The sequence below is a fragment of the Pseudonaja textilis genome, chromosome Z, assembly GCF_049901715.1.
Source record: "Pseudonaja textilis isolate UNSWEBS1 chromosome Z, rPseTex1.2, whole genome shotgun sequence".
NCBI lineage: Eukaryota > Metazoa > Chordata > Lepidosauria > Squamata > Elapidae > Pseudonaja > Pseudonaja textilis.
The window spans coordinates 80,024,766-80,041,081 of NC_142008.1; the positions used below are offsets into that span (position 1 = coordinate 80,024,766).

General features: G+C 37.3%; 1 protein-coding gene across 3 annotated transcripts in view; it reads right to left on the reverse strand.

Moving 5' to 3' along the window:
* The window catches only part of TMEM245 (transmembrane protein 245), a 60,736-nt gene that overhangs the window by 40,774 nt on the left and 3,646 nt on the right, over window positions 1–16,316 (reverse strand). For all 3 annotated transcript variants that reach the window (XM_026721722.2, XM_026721721.2, XM_087916014.1), the window contains exons 2-7: window positions 16,095–16,212; window positions 15,012–15,113; window positions 12,513–12,623; window positions 10,075–10,266; window positions 7,590–7,759; window positions 7,126–7,230 (exon numbers count right to left, since the gene is read on the reverse strand). In XM_026721722.2, coding sequence (XP_026577507.1) covers window positions 7,126–7,230; window positions 7,590–7,759; window positions 10,075–10,266; window positions 12,513–12,623; window positions 15,012–15,113; window positions 16,095–16,212 — 798 coding nt within the window. The remainder of the gene's footprint in view (window positions 1–7,125; window positions 7,231–7,589; window positions 7,760–10,074; window positions 10,267–12,512; window positions 12,624–15,011; window positions 15,114–16,094; window positions 16,213–16,316) is intronic.

Genomic DNA, 16,316 nt, shown 5'->3' on the forward strand with positions numbered 1-16,316 from the left:
AAATGTATATAATTAAAACAACATTCCATTCCAAGTCAATTCTATCATTAATATTAATATTCATTAAAGTCTTAACATCTTTAACATTACTTTTCTATTAAATATCATACTTCTATGGGAACAATTATAAGCTTTCCATAGTTAATCCCCCCCTCACTTCTTTTTTATAAAACATTAACTAATTAAAATGTTCCCGTTCCTTCCTAATTCAATTTTCTCATTTATTTTATTTCACTTATTTTATTCACAAACATTTCACTAAATTACACTATTTTATCCCTCATTTTAATCATACATTGTTTCCAATTCTCTAAAGTTATTTCTATTACTAATATAACAATACAATCTTATGTACCTTTACAGAATCCCTTTTTCAGTTAGATTTTCACCCATTATCCCTAAATAGGTCCTGTTTCTCTATATCTTGCTCCGGTCCTTTGTAACTTCTTTTCCTTTCCTTCTTCCCTCTCTTCTTCTCTCTCCCTTTTTACCCCCTTGTCTCTCTACCTCTATTCTCTCTTCTGTATTCCCCTTTTCTGTTGCTTTCCGGTATTATACTTATTTTTTTGAATTATTTTTATTTTCTTTGGTTGTTTTTTTTTAAGTCTTAAATTCTCCATTCTCTTTCCCCCCTTTCTTTTTTTTTTCTTCCCCACATAAAATTACTTGTTCATTAAAGATGGCTTCTTCTTTGTCCCAGTCTTCTTGTTTTGCAGTCTTTTCTTGTTGTTTCTCATAGTTCCAAATCTCCATTTCTAAGAATTGAAAAATGAAGCCAAAAGAACCCTTCCCTTCTTGTGCATCTTCTTTGTACTTTTTAATGTCCATTTTCAATTCATCCAGAAATGGTGCCATTGTATAAATTTTTAAACAACCACCGATTGATTTTAGTCATTCAAATATAATAACCAAAAATCCAAAGATCACCAAATAATCCAAATACCACAATAAGCTGTTTCTTTTTGCTCTTTTTTTCACTTTCTTTTCCTGGGATTACTATTTAGTTGCAAAGTTTCAGAAGTTAAAAATGTATCTTTTAGAAGTCTTGTTGAAGTTTTACTTTAAATTCTTTTTAATTCCAGGCAGTCTCCTCCCTCTTCCAGATCCTGCCCTTATTCTTTTTCTCTCCCTTACTGCTTATGAAAAAGAAAGTTTTTAATGTCCAGAAATCTTATTATCCTTTTGGCATTTTGTTTTATTTTCAGCTTAGTTGCCTATTGATGTCAAAGCGGATTTTTCCGATTTCTTATTTAAGTCTCTTAGTTGTCAGTATAGGGAAGGAGAGAGAAGAAAAAAAAGACAAACCTTTCTCTTTTCACTTTCCTTCGCTGCTTCCGACTCTTCTTTGGGAGCGATGTTATTTTTTTGTAAGTTTAAATTCCAGGGTACCTTGGTTGTTGCTTTTACAATTTAACCCGGTCAGCCAAAACTTTCACTTCTTATCTTCCTCCTGCACATTCTTTTCCGGTTGAGTTCTTCTTTGTGGTGGCCATTTCTGACCACTGCTGCAACCACCTTCAGGAAAGGGAGTAATGGCCAGCTGAGGAGAGATGCAGCTCTCCTCGACCCTGCTGGTGGTCTCCCCACTCTTCACCACCTCTATGGGGTGGCTTAGCCCCGAAACCAGCCGGCTCGGGGCACTCCAGCAGCAAGCCCAGACAGAAACTGCACACGATCGCGGATTTCTGTCTGTCGCCAAAGCCCTTCAAACCGGAAGTCCAGGTTGCTCTATAATCTATGAGTGGTTACAGGCTTTCAAGAACTCTGCTCTGCAGATAACTGGTGCTCTATATTAAGATAATAGTTGGAACTGCTGATAGTATACCATTCTTTCTGCATCCCTACCTGAACTGCTAGATTCTGTTGCTGGACTGAAATAGAGTTCCCAAGACCATTGCTCCTTGTAGATTTTAATCTGCCACCTGGGGACTAAGTCTGGGGTGCTTCAAGTGTTCATGACCTGCCCTGCAATCATGGACCCTTCACAATTTATTGACAGCTGTATACATATCAGAGGCTGCACATGTAATCTGTTCTTTGTCTTGGGTGATTGAGATGTGATCTGACAATGTAATATATCAACATTAGTCCAACACTATAGATTTATCACTATCTAATTGCTTTTTGACTCCCTCACCCTCCCTGCATTGAGATGGGCCTGCAACAGGTAATTGATGAAATTAGTGGGATTCCAGAAAATGACTGGGACTTTCTTTGAGGATCTGGTGGATGGTTTGGCCTTATACTGTATCACTCCTAGGTGACATTTCCCTGGGTAATGATCCCAGAATGAGCCTTGCATTGCTGAAGGAATTAGGGAGATGGAGCATCAGAAAAGATCCTAGAATGAAATTAGAGGAAGACGGAAAATAAGTCTAGTTGGACACTGGTAAAATCCAATACTAGACATTACTTTGCAGGGATAAGAGTGGCAAAATATTAGTATTTCTCTGCCTTAAAAGGAAAGAAATTAATAGTTTGATTATTATATGTAATATAAATATGTATCACCATATGTATCATATATGTATCAGAGTAATCTGTAATTATATTCACACTCTAAGATTGATGAAAACTTGGTAGTTCAGCTATGCATTCTTATCAATTTTTTCATTACTGGCATATCATAATTTTTATAGATATTCCAGTACATTGTTTTGGCAATTATGTCATTGTTTATAATCAGTTTGTGCAATCTGAGAATGTCTACATTTGAATTATTTTATGATTTATCTATTCTTATTACTCCATACACAAACACTTGAAATCATGGTTGCCAGTTCTTTAGCTATTGTTAGCAGTCATTTGCATCAAGTTTATCTTAACTTTTTTTCCCTTCTGTTCAATCATATCAGATTTTGGAGACTGATTGGACAAATCCCTGTAGTTTTCATAACAAGGTTCTTTAGAAGTGGTTTGCCACTGCTTCTTTCCTAGGGCAAAGAGTTATTGCCCCAAGGTTACCAAAGATGTCTTTGTGCCTAAGCCAGGACTAGAACTCAGAGCCTCTAGATTTCTAGCCTGATGCCTTAATTGCATCACCAAACTGTCTTATTTATTTTATTTATTTGATTTGTCAATCACTTACAAGATAATATGAACATAGTTATGAATACATGAAATGGATACATATAAAAATAAAAAGAAACAATAGGACAGGGATGGTAGGCACGTTGGTGCGCTTATGCCCAACCCCTACAGACCTCTTAGGAAAGGGGTGAGGTCAATAGTAGACAGTCTAAAGTTAAATTTTTGGGGTTTGGGGAAGAAACCAGAGTCAGGTAGAGTATTCCAGACATTGACCACTCTGTTGCTGAAGTTGTATTTCCTGCAATCAAGTTTGGTGCGGTTTACCTTCAGTTTGTATCTATTGTGTGTTCTTGTATTGTTATTGTTGAAGCTGAAGTATTCATTGACAGGTAGACATTGCAATGTATGATTTTATGTACTATATTTAGATCGGACCGAAGGTGGCGTAGTTCTAGGTTTTCTAGGTCTAGAATTGCGAGTCTGGTGGCATAAGATATTCTGCAATGAGTAGGGCAGTGGAGAACTCTTCTTGTGAAATATTTCTGGACATTTTCAACTGTGTTAATATCAGATACGTAATGTAGGTTCCAGAAGAGCTGTATTCAAGTATTGGTCTAGCAAATGTTTTGTATGCTCTAGTTAGCAATGTGATATTACCCGAGAAAAAGCTACATAGGATTAGGTTAACAATTCTTAATGCCTTTTTGGCTATGTAGTTACAGTGGGCTCTAGCACTTAGGTCATTAGAGATGAGTATTCCAAGGTTCTTGACAGAGTTTGGATCATCAACAAGGTCTTGACTATTCAGCTTGTATTTTATTTTCTGATTTTTTTGCCAATATGTAAGACAGAGCTCTCTCAAGAACCTAGTATGTTGCAATGTATTTGCATAATATATGTGTGGATCCAAGCAGCTTTTGTAGCTGACAACCGGAACATTTGTCGATGCACAGATTTCCTAAGTGTCATCCAAAGCTTAGAATATTATTACTATGATGGTTGGTTGCATAGACATGAAGAAGTTTAGACAGGATTTGGCATTTTTATCCACCTATTGAGTCCTTCCCAAGGACTTGTGATAGGCAATAGTTGTTTCCTAATGTTAAAGGTATTGTTGCAGAACATATGCTGTTTCAATTGCGTGAATTCAATTGATGCCTTTTGCAATTGGCTGATTATGATTTTGTCCACGCAGATAGTGTTCAAATAGTGCTCCAGATGTTTTGGGACTGCATCTATTACTATTGGTACTACCTTTGCTTTATTCACCACAAATGTTCCAGTTTTATTGCAGATTTTTGTATTTTGTTATTTTCTCTGGATCTTTTATCTTCTATTCCGCAGTCTCCAGATAATGCAACATTCACTATCCAACATTCATAGAAGGATTTATTGCATTGAAAAAATAATTTCAAAGTCTTAATATTCAAAATCAAATCCTCCAACATTTTCTCAATTGTTTTTTTTTAAAAAAAAAACTTTCTGAACCTACTTGTCAAAAAAGCAAAAGCTTAACTGATGACTTCATGATTAAAGTTCACATGGAACCACAGACAAAATGTGCAGTTTTAAGTAAAAGTTGCATGGCTCAAAAATTGCATATTGAACAAGTAGCAAGTTGAACTTATATTAACCCACATCTGATTCTCCAGGATGTAAAGATGAAGCAAAGAAAATAGATGAAGTTTTGTTTGAATAATAGAGTGTTATAATATGGCAGAACACATAGAATTGACTTTCTCAATCAGAAGAAGCAAGAGTATTTCAATGGAAGTGTTTACACTCAAAATCATTCTCCTTTGCTCTGAAACTTTTTGAATATCTTGTGTGTATTGTGATATCATATGCATAAAGGGAGGGGATAACTTATACATTATCAATAAAGGATAATATCTGTAGCTCAGGGTTGAAATGAGGGGTTCTTGGTGCTCTGAACTTAGTTGTTTTCATGGAGATGTTTCATTATCCAAACTAGGTAACATCATCAGTGCTAGTAAAGAATGGAGTTTACTATATTTGAGTGGCTTGTCCCTGTCAGCAGAATGAGACATTTAGGCACCAACCTGTGGCCACACCCCCTTTGGCCCCAGCCATTTGTCTCAGCTGATTTAAAGCCAGATTTCTTCCTTCACTGGCCCTCCCCTGGCTATTTTTCCCTGGCCAATGACCCCTGGCCCTCTGCCCCTCATCTTTTCACACAGACACCGTTTGAATTGAGCCATAGGGTGCACAGGACAAGAAGCCACCAGCCAATGGTGGCAGGTGGCAGCAAGCAATCAGCTTGGGGAGGAAGCATGCCATTATGGTGCTGTTGCAGGAGGCACTGGGCAAGTGACAGAGATGGCTTGCAGAAGTGATTGTGGAGGGTGCCAGGCAACTGGTGGCTGTGGTGACACCGTGCAGAAGCAATCGCAGAGGGGCAGGAATGAGCTGGCCAACTGACAGTGATGGCATGCAGATGTGATCACATGGAGGGCGCTGAGCAAAAGGTGTGAGGGGAGGCAAACATATCCCTTCCTCCTCACAGCCGCTTGTCCTGCTAGACTAGAGAAATATCCTGGGTAAACTTTCCTGGGTGCAGAAGAGCTGACTGGAAATAGACCCGTGGAGTTGATCTCGAACCAGAGAGCTACAGCAGGTAAGGGACCTCTTTGCTCCTGTCCTGTCCCTGCCATTGAGATTTCATACTTCTGTGAAAGGACGCATAGTGCAAGGTCAAAGCTGAATCTAAAGTGTCCAACCTGTAATTATTGCTCAAAAGCCTCTGCTGCTTGCCTGGATCCTCTGATCCCCCTGTGATCACTTCTGCATGCCAATTCCACTGCTGCTAATTGCCTGGTGCCCTGTGATTGTTTCTGCATGTCCGGTGGCTCCACCCTTGCCACAAGTTACCTGGTAGCCCCTGCTCCCTTGCACACACTTCCCTGCAATCACTGCATGCCGCTGCCAGCAATTGCCTGGAGCTTCCCCGCTCCCCTGCAATCATTTCTGCATGTCACCACCACTGCTGCCAGTTGCCTGGTGCCCTGTGACTGTTTCTGCATGTCTGATGGCACCACCCTCCACAAGTTACCCAGTAGCCCCTGTCCCCTTGCAAACACTTCTGCACAATGCCACATCATCGTCACCAATTGCTTGGTGCACCTCCATACCCCTGTAATCACTTCTGCATGCCACCACCCCTGCTGCTAATTGTTAGCCCACCCACCCACCCCTGATCATTTCTGCACGCCACCACTGCCAGTTACCTGGTGCCCTCTTGCAATAACTTCTCCACACCGCTACCACTGCCACCAGTTGCTCAGCACTCCCGCACCCCTGAGATCACCTTCTGCATGCTGCTGCTATCATCAACAGTTCTCAGGAGCCCCCCAGCCGCCCATGATAGTTTCTGCACACCACCACTGCCAGTTACCCAGCATGCACCTGATGTAATAGTGAACTTCCGCCAACTACTTGCTGCTACCAGACCCCATTGGCTGGTTGCTTCCTGTCCCAAGCCTAATACTCTGATAAATTATTCATCAATAGACATAATAAAATTTAAAAGACATAATAAAAATCAAAGTGTTTTCATTTTTACAGACTGCATATATTTTGCATTTGTTTTCTTATAAGAAAATACTCTACAACCGCAATGATATATGTGATGGCATGTTATTGTCTTTATTCCTTCCTTATTTCAAAGAAAAAAAAAAGGAAAAATACATTTTATGCTTTGTCAATATTTATCTATCTATCTTTACATTAGAGGGCATGGTAGTATAATAGATATATAGCAGGCTTATCGCAAAGTTAAATACATCACAATTTGAATTATCATCCTGACATATGAGTAACCTGGTTGGAATAGGGTTTTTTTTCCTACTTTGTGCATACCTCTGCCTTTTTCCTAGAAAAACAAACTTATCTAATCTGAGGGAAACTAAAATACTTTTCTCTTTCAATCACAATCCTTGTTTAGTGTGATTATTAGAATATACGTTGATTATATCAATTTTGAGAAGAAATAAAACACTGGCCATTAATGAAATCTGCAGATTAGAATGAATGAAGTTTTAGTAAAAATATTGTATTATTTAATAGGACACATACCTTTGCTGTAAGGAGTAATGCAAGCAGCAGGGTGCCTATCACTAGCACAAATATAATAAATATGCTAATGATTTTATCTAGGATTTTTTCCAACCACACGATCAGCTGTAAAAAGCAAGAAAATGTAATAAACTTCTTTCTATGGTTCCCTCAAACTTTTTCCAAAACTATATGAGTAGCTTCTCCAACCTTACAGAACTGATTTCAAGTAGTGCAAGAGAATAGATGAATGTTGTTTCTGTCTCTTTCCTATGAAAGAGTGCTTCATTTTTAATGTCATAATCCCAGTTATTAACTACAATAAAACCCTGAAAACAACATTGGAAAAGTTGTGCTACTTATAATCTGAAGCCCCACCAGTATCTTTTATTATTTTTAATAGAAAAATATTGTAGCAAAATACAGGGTGCGTATTTCTTAAAAAATATTTGAACTAGAGCAATTTCACAAATAATTATAAATACCTTGCTGTCTAACTTGAGAATAATTCTTCCAAGACCCTTAACTGGTTGGGGTACAAGAACTTCTTGACGTTGTCTCACAAAATCTTCCAGAGTATGCCAATAGTTACTGCAGTAAATCAGTGAGAACTGCACTATTCCAAAGTGGACAAACAGTTTTTTTAAAACCCACACTGCAAACATAAAAAAGGAATTAAGTAATTTTCATATGTAATACCTATACTTTTTGTTCATAAAGTCATTTTGTTTCAATAGGAATAGCAATAGAAATAGCACTTAAATGTATATACTGCCCCATAGTGCTTTACAGCACCCTCGGATGGTTTACAATGTCAGCATATTATCCCTCCAAATATGGGTCCTCTTTTTACTGACCTCAGGAGACGGGAATGCTGACCCCCATCAGGGTTGAGCTCCAGGCTATGGACAGAGTTAGCCTGCAATACTGCCATGCTAGGGCTAACTACCAAGCTAGGGCTCATATTCAATTGAATTAAGTTTATATTCAAATTTTTCTGCCTGAATCAACAGCCCTCAAAATGTTTTTCCCCCTTAAGCATACAAAACATTAAAAAACATAAGACATCAGTAAGCAAACATGTGAGAAGGTGCTTATGAATAATAAGATGAAAATGGTTGCATGAACAGAAGTGTGATTCCAGATTATGAGATATAAGAGGTCCTAGCTAGACAACACTTCGAAGTATTGATAGTCCACAACTGACAACCATAATGGGCATTAAATTTCTATCACTAAGGGCGACTGTCAACCCTGAAGCTGACCTGACAGCGACATCACGTGATCACATCGTTTAATGACATTTCCACCCCAATCCAAGCCATTGTGGGTTAGTATTCTCAGCCCCAAGACTCAGTAAGTGTTGGGACTGACTCAAATTGGTTCTTATCTCCATCATTTGTCTGCTTGTTTGGCTTTCCTGTAGCAAACAGCCCAAGAACTGCATGACTCTGAGAGTCACTTGCTACAGTCTGGGAACCAGTCCATTTCAACCCAGTCCCATCTGCCTTCTCTCTCTTAATTCTATATTCTGGGACTCTTCATCTGCTACACCTCATCTGATCTTACCATCTTCTTGCTCCTGCTGCTGCTGAGCAGCATGCCTTTTGCTGCTGGGACAGCCAGCCTGCGACTGAGCTTTGTGTTGTGCTGTGGCTCTGGAGTTACAAAAAGTCACAGTGCAAAGGCCAGCACCTCAATAACTCTGAATCATTGCTGAACAAATGGTCATAAATTCAAGACTACCTGTTAGCTTTTAAAAACACAAAAAACCCTGCAGCAGATTTATCAGTCAGATTCAAGAATAAGAAGTATGAAAACTAAACAGGGTGAGAAATGTTTGAAAAAACTAGACAAATATAATTTGCAAAAAGAAAATCAAATGAAAATACGACAGTGGTTTGCAAATATCTAAAAAGCTGTTAGGTTCACAAGGAGACAGATGTATGCCTTCGAACACTGATCTTTGGTCTTAGAATCAAGGAGATAAGGCAACCCAGATTTAATCCTAACTGGTGAATATAATGAGGAGTAAATATTATTGAACTCCTAGGAATTAGAATGTAACATTAAGCATATAAGGAAGGTAAATTACCAGTTGAGTTGAAATTTTCCTATAAAAGGGTTATAAAAGGATCAAAAGGGTATGAGAAGGATTTGTACCATTAAGAGCAACATTTTTGTAACTGTTTCTATGCCAGCGGTAGAAAGGTTTTGAATCAAGATAGTTGGTTTAAATGAAAACGCAATGTAGTAGATATTGATAAAATCTTGGTGGAAGTGGCAGAATTAGTGTAATATAAACACTGCATGGATGAAAACTTTACAGAAAGGGCAGGTAAGGGGAGGCATTACTCTTTAGAATAGAGAGTAAGGGAGAGTGTAATTTCATTTAGTAACTCTCTTCATACAACATACTAGGTTGTGGTCATAATCGGATAAATAACATCTAATTAAATTAATTAACTGTGCTATTAATTATGCTTATAATAAATCAGAATGAGTAAAAATAGAGTTTAGACTGGGCTCTGCTTCCCGTTCTTATCCCTGCACTTTAAAAAAATGTAGCATGTCTTCTGATAAACGTATTGCCTCACTCTTTTAAGAGTTTATCTAAATATATCATCTGAAAATATAATAAACATGCCAGATGTATTTTGTGTCCTCCTGTCTCCATACCAGTTGAGGCGCCACAGTAAATATCTACACAGAGAAAATATTTTATATCTTAGTATTAGTTAAATATAGGACTATTAAGCAAAACAGGGCAGTATGTTTTTGCGAATTGGACTGGCTTTGATTAGATTTATGATTGTGTATTTTTTCTATTGCAGCCCCGTCCTTCAAGACTGGGCTGAGTTCTAAGGATAAATAAATCTGCACAAAATTGGACTGGAGTTGCCATCTCAAAGACAGTATTTAGTTACCTGCCCAATCAAAATGTAAATCACAATGTAAAAAATGAATAACCTGCAAAAGGTAAGGGCAGCAACTGAATTATCCAGAAATTAAACCAGATCTGGACTATTATAATGCTCCATACAAGCAGAACAAAGTAGATGTCACTGGCTTTCTTCTTTTTAGGAAATGCTGCAATCTCAGGTCTCTGCCTGCTCTTCTCACTGGATGATCCTGATAAGGGATCGCCACTTTCTACAATTTCTAGAAAAAAAATCATAATTACAACAATCAATATTTATTATTGGATCAGCAGGCTTAACTTGAAGAAGTTAAGAGCATCATTGAACATAAAACACTTCTATTGTTATAACAGAGAACCAGCTTGGTTACAGGTAATGCTCAACTTATGACCCAGTTAGACTGGAACATGACAAAATCATTAACGGAGTGGTGCCCAATTTTGCTATCCTTTTTGCTGTGTCATTAAATGAATCACATAATTGTTAAGCCAATCTGGTTTTCCCATTGACTTTGATTGTTGGAAGTCCATTGCGAAAATCACAAATGATGATTTTATATAAAATCTAGGAAGCTTCAAGTACTTGCCAAGTGTCTGATTTTTTATCTCATGACTGCAGCGATACTGCAATGATCATAAGCAGGAGGACCAGTTGTAAGTCACATTTTTCAATTTTGAATGGTCATAAAATGGTCATAAATCAAGGACTACTTGTAGTAGTTAAGGCAACAAGATGGAAACCAGAAGACAATGATTTCTAGTCCCATATTAGGTACAAACCCACTGGTTGATGTTGAATCAATCACTCTCTTTCTGCCCTAGGAAGCAGGCAATTATAAGCTACTTCTGAAAACTTGCCAAAAAACTGGGAAAGAGAGGAGTTTATTTCCTTAGACTTTGTGTGAGGTAAACATCTTGCCATTTCCCTCATTTACATCAAAGACTGAGAAGAAAAGAGTCATGATACCCAGGAAAAGCTGAAAATATAAAGAAAAAATAATAAGTAAAGGTCCAGATAGTCTTACAAGCCAGTATTATAAATGCTTTGAAGATCAGCTCCTTCAGCCACTAAAGAAAGTGTCCTCAATTTCTGCATACCAGCACTGCTCCGCAGCATACCAGCAACTGGGCTGTGCAAACAAGTGAAGAAGCCCCATCCATGAGATGCAGGCAGCACACAAAACCACACCCCTCTGGTCTGTGGAAAAACTCCTCTACACAGACCTAGTCTCTGGTGCACAAAAGGTTGTGGGGCCCTAGACTAAAGGATACAATGAATGGAGTATTACAGGGAGCAGACTGTTTCATTCATAATAGCTATTATGAATGAAATATTGTAGTTAGGAAATTACTCTTTATCTCTTTCTATAAAGCTTCCACCCATCAGTTCTTGATTAACCTTTGGGCACTACACAAAAGAAATTCATACTCTCTTTCCTATGATAAGCCTTCAAGTGTTAAAAGGCTGCTCATGTCTCTTTTTAGCTTTCTCTTCAGGCTAAACATAATCAGTTCTTTTAACAGCTCTTCATACTATTTAGCCTCCAAGCTCCTTACCATCTTTGTTGCTCTTCTCTGTACTTTTTCTAGTTCCTCAGCATTTTTGTTGTGAGATGGTAATAAAATTGTATTCCAAATACAGTCTGACTCTGACCAATACAACTTGGACCAGAATTACATTTCTTCTGATCTCAATCAGAATCTCTATCCTGGTGATGCAGCCTAGTATTGCACTGGTTCAGTGGTGGGATTCAATTTTTTTTTGCTACCGGTTCTGTGGGCATGGCTTGGTGGGCATGGCTTGGTGGACATGGCAGGGGAAGGATACTGTAAAATCTCCAGTCAGAGGTAATATTTGCCAGTTCTCCGAACTACTCAAAATTTCCGCTATCGGTTCTCCAGAACTGGTCAAAACCTGCTGAATACCACCTCTGCATTGGTTACTATAAAAACTGCAGCACAATGCTGGCTCTTGCTGCATTATGTACATCCAACGTCAGGAATACCTGGATGCATTTTGAATCAACTGCAGTTTTCAAATACATTCTAAAGGCAGCACAGGTAGAACATTGGTAAGGTTAGTGAGAAGGATAATGAGAAGGGATAAGTGATTAAGTTACTGTTGCCAAATTGTAATGAAAATGACAGATATAAAAATGAGCAGGCAACTGACAGTTTTTTCTCACTTCCTAAATTAGGCCAGACAAACTCAGAATTGAAGAGTGTTTTGTAATCTACACTATGCATTTCAGTTTTTTTAAAACATCTTTAATGCTACTTAATTTTTCTTAAGGCTTCACCATTAGGGTTGATAAAATACCTCCTAAATTAATTTAATTTCAGCACCTGTTTTAAATCCATCAACTTTTAGACCAAGAAAGAAAAATGCAGAAATCAAATTAAAGTGCACAAATCAATATAAATAAGCCATACAATGTGATTAATTAAAATATTAGAATATTTTTACAATCATTGTAATTAAAGTCACCTGAAGTTTGTAATGGATGATCTTCATTACTTGATTCATAACATGTAACAGAGATTACTGTAGTGACCGCAGATGCTGCAATGGAAATTACTTGACCAAGAACTTGTGCCTCTGTATTAAAATATAATAAAATATAATATAAATATAATAAAATATATTAAAATATAATAAGAGAAAAGGAAACAGATGATGCATTTTAATAATTGAATTCTCCAGCTTCTTTCCAGTAAATTTATAATCCAAATAATGTAGAAATACTTATATGGACAATTTAACAGGAGAATACAGGTAGTCCTCGACTTATAACAGTTCATTTTGTGACTGTTCAAAGTTACAACAGCAATGAAAAAGTGACATGACTATTTTTCACACTTACAATCTTGGAAGCATGCCTATGATCATATGATCAAAATCAGATGCTTGGCAATTGGTTCATACTTATGACCATTGCTGTGTCCCAAGGTCATGTGATCACCTTTTGCAACCTTTTGAAAAACAAAATCAATGGGGAAGCCAGATTCACTTAACAACCATGCTACTAAATTATCAACTGCAATAATTTACTTAACAAATGTGGCAAGAAAGGTCCTAAAATGGGGCAAAACATTAACAAATGTTTCTCTCAACAACAGAAATTTTGGGCTCAATTGTGGTGGTAAGTCGAGGACTACCTGTTCTTCAAAAAACTTGAAATAGTTTACTTTATTGTCATTGCACCTTGTACAATGAAATCAAACACCATCTTCAGTGCACATCATGACCATGAAAATAAACACAAACACCCTCCACACATTGAATCGAAAATCCCCAACACTGCACTATACAGTAGAATTCAAAAGAGCTGCCTTGGGTTAAAAGCTATTTTTCAGCCTATTTATGCTTGTTTTTATTATTGTGTACCGTCTGCCAGATGGTAGTAGTTCAAAAAAAGTTTTCCCAGGATGAAATTGATCTTTAAGAATGTTTTGAACTTTCTTAAGGCAGCGGGAGCTATAAAGCTCTTCCAAAGAGGGGAGAGGGCGACCAATGATCCTCTAGGCAATGACGTTAACCCTCTGGAGTGCTTTCCTATCTGTCACTGTGAAATTGGCAAACCATACAGAGGTGCAGTAAGTTAAGATACTCTCTATGGTGCAGCGGTAGAAGGTCAACAGCAGTTTTTCATTCAGCTGTTGCTTTCTGAGAAGTCTCAGGTAGTATAATCTCTGGTGGGCCCTTTTGACCAGTGCTGCAATGTGAGCACCCCAGGTCAAGTCCTCTTTTATGGTAACACCCAGAAACTTTAAAAAACGGGCCACTTGCTCTACTCGGTCTCCATTGATAAGCAAGGACTGGATGTCTGATCTGTTCCTTCTATAGTCCGCTATAAGCTCCTTGGTCTAATTGGTGTTGAGGATCAAGTTATTGTTTCCACACTACGAAAGCAACCGGTTCACCTCATCTCAGTAGGCAGACTCATCCCCCATGGAGATGTCCCACCGCTGTTGTTAAATAGGTTTTAAAAGTTATAATACCAAATCCAACTTAATAAAATGAAGTGCTTTCTCCTTTTTGAAAGAATGGCAATACCAGTAATCTTTCCCCCACCACACTGACAAAAACATCAAAAGTCTTGCTGGCACTTAATACCCACTACTCATGTTCAAACAAAACTATATTTCTCTCATAGTAACATCCTGGTTGATTCAACCTGGCTGCGTTGGCAGATTTCAGGTTTTTCCAATTAAATAATATTCTCTACTGGACCTTTAATGTGCCTTCTAAACAGTAATGCCTGCATTTGGTAATGAGATTTCCTCTGAGATCTCAGAGCTCCCATTTCTGATGTTTCAAAGGGCTTTGAAGACCCGGTTCTTCACCAAAACTTTTGGCAAAAAATGAGTGAAGGCCCTTTTGCCCTATGTGGTTTAGTGGTACCTCGATACTCATCATTAATTGTTCCAAGAAGTACAACAAGTACTAAAAATGATAGGTACCAAACAAAACAGTTGATCTTTTCTTTTAGCCAGGAAGGAGTTCCTGTCTGTACCTTTTCTTAGGTCAGTAACTTTACCAGCATGATTGACTTCCTGTTTGCCCTCTGCAGCCACCACCACCCGCTTCCTTTTGCAGAGACCTTCCTGGCTTGGCCAACTTCCTATCTGTTCTCCATGGCCATCCCTCTCTTCATATAGCAGTTAGTCGAATACCAAACAAGTACCAGGACAACATTTTTGCATCAAAATGTGTTGAGTGTCAAATTCAATGAGATGGAAGCAACTGAGTACCAACACACCACTGTATTTATTTTGTTCCCCATTAGTTGTTATCATTTCTCCCATTTTCATTGTTTATTTCTAATAAACATATTTTAACTATTTTATTTTTTCTAGTTTTTATTTATTTTTTTAATCAGTAATCACCTAGAATCTTTGGGAATTGGGCACTGTATAAATTTAAATAGGCTCATTACAGATGATAATTATATTCCATTATTTTAAAAAAGTAATTAATTTTTACCTGAAGGCTCTTTTCCATTTGATTGTTCATGAAGCATACCTACTGTCATTAAGACAATTATAAGTACAACAATTGGAATTCTCCAAGATCCTGCTGCAGAAGCTAGAAAAAAGTATGTATCTTTTAAAACAGCCACATTTTTTGTAGACAGATATTGTCAAAGATGATGATAATGTTAGTCAAGCTATATACTTATAAAAATCATAGGATATTAACAACAATTTATAATAAAGCATTTTCTTGTGTTTTGTATTAATTCTGAATATAATAAAATATGCTATATTCAAAATTAATACAAGATGTAGGAAAATGCTATCTAACTTTCTATTTACAGCCAGTTTGATGTAGTGGCCGAGGCACCAAGCTTAAAATTGGAAGATGGTAGGCACAAAGCATGATGGATTACCTTGAATTAGTCACTTTCTCTCAGGCCTAGAGAAGAATCAAAATTAAAAGACCTCTGAAAAACCTTGCCAAAAAAACTGCAAAACTTGCCCAGAAAGGTGCTAGGACTAGATGGCAGGTACTGATTTCACAATGTATCACCCCTTAAAATTGCAAAATTAGGACCTAAGTATTTAAGTCTTGCCCTCTCCACAGACATCAAGCTCACCTAAATCCCAGGCAATGTACAAAGTTAAAGTTTAGCCTTGAGATTTTAAAAAGTTATCCATATATTTACAAGGATGAATATGCACAAGAAAAAAATACAATTATGTTCCCATATTACAATAGACCATTATTTGAATAACCACTTCATTCATATATAATACTGAGTCATGAATTATAGTTTAGAAAACACAATGGGTAAGGTGACATATAATGCTAGATTAAAAGTAAAAAAATTATCTTAGCATGATGTATGAACCCATATAGTAAGCTTTAAAAAGAATGAGGACCTTCAGAATTTAGAAATTAAGCATATTCAATCAATTCTTATCTTTGTTTCATGCCAAAATATATTTAAACATGCTAGATAACAATCATCTACTATGGCTAACATCCAGCTAACCTTCCCATTTAACTTTCTAGTTTCTAAAATCTACAGAAAAATTTCATATTATATAACATGTATTCACTCACCCAAATGAAACAGCAGCACAATCCAGAGGGGAACTGATATTGCTCTCAAGTAACGCTCGGTGCTTGGGTTCCATCTGAATAACACAGTCAACAGATAGCCTGCTATCAAGGTCCATATCTGAATATTTAAAAAGGAGATGGAATTTGAGTATAAATCTCTAACCGAGTATTATATTAACTTCAATTTACCAGGACTGTGCACTAGAAACCCATAAGCTAAAT